At 46.8% G+C, this 9,509-nt stretch overlaps 1 protein-coding gene across 1 annotated transcript in view; it reads right to left on the minus strand.

Moving 5' to 3' along the window:
• The window catches only part of LOC135233161 (uncharacterized), a 164,693-nt gene that overhangs the window by 43,984 nt on the left and 111,200 nt on the right, over positions 1 to 9,509 (minus strand). Inside the window, exons 12-16 of the mRNA XM_064296420.1 lie at positions 8,232 to 8,281; positions 7,575 to 7,650; positions 3,250 to 3,324; positions 2,130 to 2,349; positions 403 to 630 (exon numbers count right to left, since the gene is read on the minus strand). Of these exons, the coding sequence (XP_064152490.1) occupies positions 403 to 630; positions 2,130 to 2,349; positions 3,250 to 3,324; positions 7,575 to 7,650; positions 8,232 to 8,281 (649 nt within the window). The remainder of the gene's footprint in view (positions 1 to 402; positions 631 to 2,129; positions 2,350 to 3,249; positions 3,325 to 7,574; positions 7,651 to 8,231; positions 8,282 to 9,509) is intronic.

The following is a 9,509-nucleotide window of genomic DNA, read 5'->3' on the forward strand; positions in this document are numbered from 1 at the left end:
ACAAAGTCTCACAACTGATTAACAACAACTCATTTTTAATCTTAGCCTTGCCGGAAAATTCATGCAAAAGATTTTTTACAGGTTACTGCATGATAAAAAATTATTTAAAGAGATTCAAAGAGCTGGCAAATTAGACTTATCGATTAACTAAAAACCTAAATGCAAAAACATATCCAAAAGTCTCAAAATATAAATCAGAAAAGATTCAATGATCCTGGAGACTGTGAGGTGAGTTTAGTGGCCACGTATTACTGGCTCCTGTGAGTTCAGCAGCTGCACGTGATTGGTTCCTGTGAATTTACTGGCAGCTTGTAAATGGTTCCTGAGAGTAAAAAGGCTGCGTGCGATTGGCTCCCGTGAGCTGAACTGCAGCGTGCGATTGGTTCCGGCGAAGCCGCCCACCTGTGATGGTGATCTTGGCGGACCACTTGGAGGTGCCGTCCAGCACGCTCTGCTTGATGGTCTTCATCTGCTGCGCGTGGGTGAGCTTGGAGACGCCGAAGACGTCGCGGATCACCTCGAAGATCTCCGGCTTGTTCCTCTCGCGGATCTTCATGCGGTCCTTCATGGCCATGATGATGTTCTGCGTGCGGTCCTCCGCTCCCGTCTTCGAGCTCTTCTCCGCCGCCCCTAGAGTGAGAAAACGTGTGTGTGTGTGTGTGTGTGTGTGTGTTAGGGGTAGGTAGGAGGATAGGGGGTTTGGTTCAGTTTCATTTTAATCAATTCACTTCCATTTACAGAAGTTAGTCCAGACCCCCTGAATACAATCAGTCATGTTGACTCTGTGGCTAATTTTCTCAGAATAGAAACTAACTCAGCCCGAGAGGACACTGCATCATTTAACAAGATGGAAATGTTTAATAATAAATATATAACAAATGTTTAACAAAGTAAATGATAATAGCAGCTATGCTCAACCAACTGGAAGGGATTTAATAAATAACTTAGTTCCTTTGGATACAAATATTAGAAAACAGGTTGTAATAAACTGCTCTGTCCAACAACGTATCTATTAAATAGCTCAAGGTGTTCCACTTCCATTACAACAGTACCGCAAAAGCAACATAGCATCTATAATTGATGTGACTACATTTCACACAACCACAAATTAAACAAGAACCATGAACCATTACTTTATAATGTAAGAAATTTGCTGCAGAATAACTTGAAAAAGCTATCATTTTTTATGACCTTTTGCTATTAAAATAATGATGATGTGGCTTAAAAACTTTTTAATGCTTGTGCATAGTGCATGGGGCTAGGTGGGTGGATGATTTCTGGAATCAATTAATCTACTCAGAAAGAGAAACGGGGACAAATGTACCATGTCCAAACACTCTTTCCTCAAATGAAATGGTAAATGGTAAATGGACTTCATTTATATAGCGCTTTTATCCAAAGCGCTTTACAATTGATGCCTCTCATTCACCAGAGCAGTTAGGAGTTAGGGGTGAGGTGTCTTGCTCAAGGAAACTTCGACATGCCCAGGGCGGGGTTTGAACCGGCAACCCTCCGACTGCCAGACAATCGGTCTTACCTCCTGAGCTATGTCGCCCCTATGACAATGACATCTCAAATAGGAGAGTTACAGTAAATATAATCTAATAGAAGAGACACTGTAGAATCAATTTACAAAGCAAAAGAAAATTGCCTTAGTGATGGGAAAGCTAGCCTCCATGAATCCTGAAGCGACCATGTGCTGTCAGTCCCTGACTAGTCTAAGCCAGTCAGAAGACTCTACACTCCACAGCAAAAGCCCATGATTGGTCGAGGAGTCACCAGGAAGTGATGCGGTGTCACATTAGAGCACCACCCATTCACGTATTCAAGCCTTACTGACTTAGTCATTGCTTTGCACTGTGTCTGTCTTAAAGGTGCCCGGAAGCTGCAAAGTAAAATCCCCCTTTGAAAGAATGACATAAGTACTCAAGTCAAATCAAGACAGGGTGGGAATTCAGTCAAACTCTGGGACTCTGGACTAATGCACCCCACCCCCTCCCCTCAGAAACAGACTGGGGGGCTGGATGGAAACAGAGTTCCACAGTGATGTGCTGATTGATTCATTCATTGATTGACTGACTGACTGACTGACTGACTGACTGACTGGCTGACTGACTGACGGAACTCACTCTGCAGACAGTCGGCGTTGAGCAGCTCCTGGCACTTCTCGTGGCATTTGACCCCGCATTCGGAGCACCTCATGCCCTGCCGGGCGATGCCCCACAGCAGCCCCTCACACTCGTAGCAGTAGGTGGGCGTGGTCGCCGTCCACACCTCGAAGGCGTGGGGCGTGGTGCAGGAGATGGGGTATATCAGCGCCTGGAGGGTCTTCTTATACACGTGGCTCTTCTGCAGGACAAAGAAAGTACGCATTAAGAGCAGAGCACAGAATGAGCAGAAAGCTGTGTGTGTGTGTGTGTGTGTGTGTGTGTGTGCGCGTAGGTGCGTGCATGAGCATGCGTGCGTGTGTGTGGTGTGTGTGTGTGTGCGTGTGTGTGCCTGTGTGTGTGTGCGCATGTGGTGTTTGTGTGTCTGTGTGTGTGTGTATTTGTGTGTGTGTGTAGGTGTGTGTACATGTGTGTGTAAGTGTGTGTATGCGAGGGTGAACGGTGTACAAAAAGCTAGTCGTGACTCATCAGCATTAGTCACAGGCACCCAAAGGTGTCGGAGTGGCTCTCAGACGCCACTGTAATCAGCTTCTTGTACGCAGCGGCGGCCCTGGTTAAGTGCTCCACAGCTGGGGCTCAGCTGGGTCTCTGTGTGCTATTTATAAACCCCAGGTTCACAGCTTCTTCCTCAAGAGGGACCGGGATGGCGGGGGTGGCGGCTGAGGGGCCGGCGTGTCTGTGTCTCAGAGTAAGAGCACTGATCTAGAATCAGTTGTGCCTTGTTGCGCACAGATATTACGGTCAGAATCTGCATAGGGCAAACCTGATCCAAGACCAGCACTCCCACTGAGATGCTTTGTGTATACAGGCCCAAAGTGAAGGCAATCAAGTGGGGAACAGGAGTGTGGGAAGATGGGGAACGGGGGTGGGGGGGCAGGGGTTGGGGAACAGGGGTGTGGGGGCAGGGGGTGTGGAACAGGGGTAGGGGGCAGGGGGTGTGGAACAGGGGTAGGGGGCAGGGGGTGGGGAAGAGGCGTAGGGGGTAGGGGGTGGGGAACAGGGGTGGGGAGCAGATGGGTGGGGAACAGGGATGGGAGCAGATGGGTGGGGCTGAGAAAGACCCATCCCCTGGGGGACTCACCAACTCTTCGTCCTTCAGGGAGGTTCGAGTGGCCATGGCCGAGCTGATCCCAGCTTTCCTGGACTGTACCAAGGACTGTGACCCATGGGTAGGGGGGGAACACACAAAAAAGGTTAGCCCCCCCATCCCTCACATTGTGAACCAGAACCACATCACCAAACCCCCATTCTGGTTCACCATAACTTCCCCACCACCTGAGTGCAGTAGCGTGAAGGGGAATGTGCGTTTGGGCAACTGCTGGGACTTCAAGGACATGAGCACATAGCCACTCCATGCAACTGGCTACTTAATTAATTCAGTGGCTGTTATGGTAGTGGGAGGATCACAAATGTTGCACTTAATATTCATGACTCCATGGTTTTTGGTTGGTATAAGTTTACCTGAGCACTACAGCTTTAAGTATGCACAAGTATACTCCCACTAGCCAAAGAGTAGTGCTATCCTGGGCTGTATCACTGCTGTAAAATATAGCTACTCTTATTTCGCATTGCAGCCAAGCTGGATAAGGCTAAATGAATGCAATGGCCTGTAATTGCAAGTTACAGTGCAACAGATCTGAGCGATTTGTAAACCTACAGAGAAAATGGGGAGGACAGACCAGAGCAGACAGAATGGGCAATGGGCAGATTGAGAATCAACCCTTTTTTGGGTAAACAGGCTTTTGTCTTCAAAAGTCCCTTCAGAGACAAGTTGGGAGGGAAAACTTTACTCTGTAGTGATAAATAAATAAATAACCTGTATCCTATATGAAAACATATTACTACATTATTCAAATAACCACAAAGGGAAATTAAAATGAAATAAATGATAATTATATGCAGAATGAGAGGATTATAAGCTCAGCTGTTCCAGAGATCAATCTGGAAATAAACTGCTGGCAGAGAGAGGTTAATCTAGAGACAGAGAGACAGATAGGAAGGTTAGAGAGCAGAAAAACAAATAAATATGCCCTGCTCAGTTATTTAAAGAAACTTGTGCGCCATACAGCTTTAGAAAGCATATTGATTGGCGGGGGTCTGGGCCATTGAAGCGAGCGCAGTGTGAGAAACGGTAAGCATTCTGAGGCGCGGATGCAGATGCTTCCAGCAGAGCCGTCGCGGTGAGACATTGTTAGGGAGCCCTTCCCCGCTGAGGTAGGCAGGCAAATGTAAAGTCGCCATCAAAGGTGACGCGAGCTCGCGGTCGTGACTGTGCGAGCCGCGAGCTCTCCTCCTCTAACAAGCCGTGTGGGTTTCTTATGTGCAATGTTTCAGTGCTACAATAAGCACTCCACACGCACCACACAACAAAAAACCTACTGGAACAAAACAAGGGAAATACCTTTTGAAAATGAATTTTTAATCAACGGTTTGCCCACAGATCAAAACAGGAGACTCCCCCACAGAGAGAAAACAATGCGTGCTCCATTTCATCAAAATGTATGAAAACACTGATGTCAGGGTTTTAGTCAGAGATGTCAATGCCTTTTCAATGGTAAGCTTTAACATTTGCCAATGTGCTTCAAGTATGCTTCAGATTAAAGCCACACTCAGCAACCACACAATACACTATGACCGTATAATCAACATTTGCTTTCAACTTGGACTCGCGACTGAATTGATGCTTTTGTTTAGACAAACAAGGTTTGGCAATCACAAGAATGTTAAAAATGAACTTGCTGAACCTTTATGGTAATGCAGAAAAAAACAAAGGCTTGTGTTTATTTGTAAGTCAAAGTTAAAAACACAAATCTAAGGCTTGCGTTAATAACAAGTGTTGACTGGCTTCAGCCAGTAGTTTTGAATGTGGTTGTATCTGAGGATGAAAAACAATCAAATAACAACAGAAGCATTTGAGGTGCGGTGGGAAACTATTTCAGACAAACCATCACAGACAAAAGGAGGCGGGATTTATTCACTTGGCCCCGCCCACTCCATGTCAGTAATGGTTCCCCATTGGCTCAGCTATGCACTACTTGAGTGAAGTGAAATAGATATTAAAGGATTAAAGATGAAAAAAATTTGGTGAGAAATCTAACTGAGGAGACAACACTGAATAATGACTGGGAAAGTGTGTGTGAGGTGAGGAAGGCGGAGGAACTCGTTCACTTACCATCGCCTGAGCAGGAGTGAAGAAAGATAGAGAATTACAAAGTGTTAATTACAAAGAAGTATAATTGGAAAGCAAACAGAAGAGGATACAGATTAAACACAGTCTAACGCTTTTGGTAGCAGCAGTAGCACATGTTATAGTATGAGTACATTATTCAAATACAGAAGTATATTTAAATAAAATAATAATAATTATATGTAAAAAAATCAGAGGATCAGCAACTCAGTTAGCAGAGAGAGACAAATGTGGAAACAGAGATAGATAGGAAGGATAGATACCGGCAACAACAAAAAAAAAATAAACCCTGCTTTGTCATTTCAAGTAGTAGCAGTAGTATTAGTGGCAGCACCAGTTGTACTAGTATTAGTATTAAAAATAGTAATCCTGCCATCGCTTAGTTGTCTTGTTTCAGAGAAATCTTCTCTAAATACATGCAAATACAACCAGTTATATGTAAAGCAAACACACGCTTTAAAGATACTAAAAACAAAATCAAAAGGATGTTGTGGTGTGGGGATGGCTGGTTTAAGCAGCCACACCTGCCCTGGGTCACGCTAATTAGACCTGGCCAATTGGATAATGGGTTAGGAATTAGATAATTGGCCAGGCTAATTGGACCCAGGAACAGGAGTGGCTGCACCTGTGCGTAGTGAGGTAATCACTGCGCACAGGTTAAATCTGCCATCCCCACCCACATCAGGAGCTCTCTGTCATGACAGGGTTTTTACATCTGCTCATTTGGCTATACCATCTTGCCAAACCCTCGTGGAATAAATGTGGACTGTTTTAACATCATCTCCCTGTGTCTCTGTGCTGGAGGGCCCCAAGGAAAGCCACTTCGGTGGCCTGTGGCAGGCGTGTTTGCCACAGTGGCGCCCAACGTGGGGCTCCTCCGGCACAGCAAAGAGGCACAGGAGGGCCAGCCAGGAAGCACACTGGACGAGGGGCGGCTGAGGTGTTCCCGACAGGGCTTCGGGCGGATCCTCCGGGCCAAGAATGGGGAGCGGAAGATGACCAGGGAGGGGAAGGAGGCAATCCTCAGCTGGGACGCTGAGGAGCTGCACCTGGCCGAGGAGGCAGGTCAGCGACGGGCGGTGCACGAGAGGTGGTCGCGCCGTGAGCTGGACCTGGCCGGGAAGGCGGGTCAGCCACGGGCGGCGCACGAGCGGTGGCCGCGCCGTTTTGCTTCCTTTCTCGTCCTTTGGTTGTTTTTAGTTCTTTGTTTTGGCCTGGTTGGGTTGCCCGGAGCCCATGAGGGGATAAGCCTGCAGCCGCCCGCCAGCAGAGCCGACTGGCGGCCACCACAGCCACGAGGGTTCCTGGTCCCCAGCACTACAAGGCCAGTCCACCAGCCCACCAGCCCAGCCACCCCACCACAGCCCCTGGAACAGCCCAAGCCGGTGACGCCCCCACCAGCCAGCAGAGCAGCCCAGGACTTCCCGTGCTCCAGGAGGGAGGAGGAAGAAGGGCTGCCTTGTCATCCGAAGGAGGGTCGCCGCATGTACTGGACTGTTCCGGGGCCACCCACCCTGACTTTTAAATTTTTTTAGCGTGTTTGGAGTTTTTGTTTTTGTTGTCTTTTGCTTTGGGAGTGTGGGGGTGGGGGTGGGGGTGGGGGGGGGGTAGGCTTCGGCCAGTGATTCTCCCTGGCCTCAGTTTGGCGTTGGGGGTATGTGGTGTGGGGATGGCTGGTTTAAGCAGCCACACCTGCCCTGGGTCACGCTAATTAGACCTGGCCAATTGGATAATGGGTTAGGAATTAGATAATTGGCCAGGCTAATTGGACCCAGGAACAGGAGTGGCTGCACCTGTGCGTAGTGAGGTAATCACTGCGCACAGGTTAAATCTGCCATCCCCACCCACATCAGGAGCTTCTCTGTCATGACAGTGTTTGAGATCTGCTCACTTGGCTGTAACATCTTGCCAAACCCTCGTGGAATAAATGTGGACTGTTTGAACATCTTCTCCCTGTGTCTCTGTGCTGGAGGGCCCCAAAGAAAAGCCACTTCGGTGGCCTGTGGCAGGTGTGTTTGCCACAGATGTCTGAATTGTAATCCACAAAATTATGCTCATATCTGGTCTCAATGCAACTGCAAATGGACGTTTACTGGAGGAACTCCAACTGTCAACATCATATTTTTCTCTGAGCACATGCTCATTTTCTTAAATCTCTCTTCAGTTCCACTGTGGTAGAGGGCCTTTTAGAGGCAAGGGGTGGGGGGGGGGGCACTCACCAACTCACTGACCAGCGGGATAGGTTTCCTCTTTCGGAGGTCAGGCATGCTGTCGATGCCGAAAAGGCCACCTCCACTGTAGACACAGACACAGACCAAGGCCATGTGGGGTCAAACCTCTCGGCACCATGCAGACCTGTCCTCTTACCATTTGACACCCCTTAAAAACCCAACTATGCATCTAAACATATGCTGTCTAATGTTCTCCAATCACTGTTGAGCTCGGTCACAGTTAGTGGCAAAGCTATGTTAATGCTGTTTATCTCTGGAAGTAGAGAAATAGTCAGTTTGGGTTGCATGTTTATTTCATAGCAAAGACTTCAAATGAATTACATTTTTGCATTGTTATGTGACAATTCAGTGGGAAGTCAATGAATTCTTAAACGTAATATGAAGCATGGCCTGTTTGTTCTTGATAATAGGAGTCTGGACATAAATTTTTTTGGTGCTAAATAAACTTTGATAGAATACATTTTACTCTAATAGAATGCATTACATCCCTTTTAGACTTATTTGGACTGATATCAACTCTGCTTGAGCTGAATTAAAACACATTCCTGCATGCTTCTGATGTTACCATGGTAATGTTGCACATGGGAACGAAAGATAGGCATATGAGCAGGCTGCTGTGGGCAGCGGGCAGGCCAAAAAACTCACCCCTGCTTGACCCACGGGTGTTTGCTGGGGTCGCCCTCATCGTCCCGGTTCTGTGGTGGAGAAGGTAGGACAGAGATTTAAAAAATACTCTAGGACAGAGTAGAAAGGAAGAGCAAGCAAGAGTGGCACAGGAGAGAAGAGAAAGAGTACAGACTGATGTGCAGGTTGGTTGAGTTTCACTGGTAAAGCATGCCTCTCAATCAGAACACACACACACGAATGGAGAGCCAAAATGGCCACCACTTTAAGCCAAACAGACAATGAGTGCACTTAATATTTACAGAGATATTTCTTTTTATCTTTATTCCCCATGCTGAAAGACTTCAATTTACCTGCAGGACACACCAATTACTGTGGACGAACAGTAGTGAAACACTGCAGCAAAAGAACACTTAAAAAAAAAAAAAAAACATCAGGGCACAATAAAGAGATGAAGAGGGCCACAAATCAACAGTAAAAAGCATGAAAGAAAAACCAATTAAGTCAGTTTGCCATCGCGCAAAATGTCAAACCACTGACGCAAACACAATTTCACCACACCAAGCTCCGGATACATGTCACCATTCTTTGGGAACTGCAAGAATGCTCCACCCATGTTTATTACAACGGATGTCATTGGTTGGCAAAATTGGCCATGTCACCAGGCAGAAAATTTGAAGGAAGAGGAGAGGGCAGGCTGGGGTGTGAGCAGCCATGGATGTGAAACTGACAGGACATGCAACGGCCTGTCTCTTCCGGCCTTATTCACACTCTCAGGATTCCAGCCGAGCCACAACCTATAAGGCCAGAGTTATGTCTGAAACAACCAAAGACCCATCTCCATTGTTGGACATAGTCGAGTCACAATGAATGGGGTCCCTAGATAATCCCCTCTTCCAGGTTGGAGTACCTCACCAACCCCTATTGCTACCCTAGAGCAGTGTTCAGCTCCTCTGTGAAATCTCAGATGAAAATACCCATAATGATTACAATCAGAATAAAACTATTATTACAATAATCTCTTAAACAATTTACGTTTAGTCAGTCAATTAACACTATTTTTTTTAAATGTACAAAAATGGTTGTGTGTACATATGACCCAAAGCAGCCAAACAGTCTGCAATCATGAGATTGTGATACAGAGAGGCCAGCAAAAGCCTACCCCCCACACACATGCACATGTACACACACACACACACACACACACACACATGCACAGGCACACTCACGCACAAACACACACACACACACACACACACTCAATTCAACATTACACCAGGACTAGCTTGCCACAAATCT

The sequence above is a fragment of the Anguilla rostrata genome, chromosome 10, assembly GCF_018555375.3.
Source record: "Anguilla rostrata isolate EN2019 chromosome 10, ASM1855537v3, whole genome shotgun sequence".
Classification (NCBI taxonomy): domain Eukaryota; kingdom Metazoa; phylum Chordata; class Actinopteri; order Anguilliformes; family Anguillidae; genus Anguilla; species Anguilla rostrata.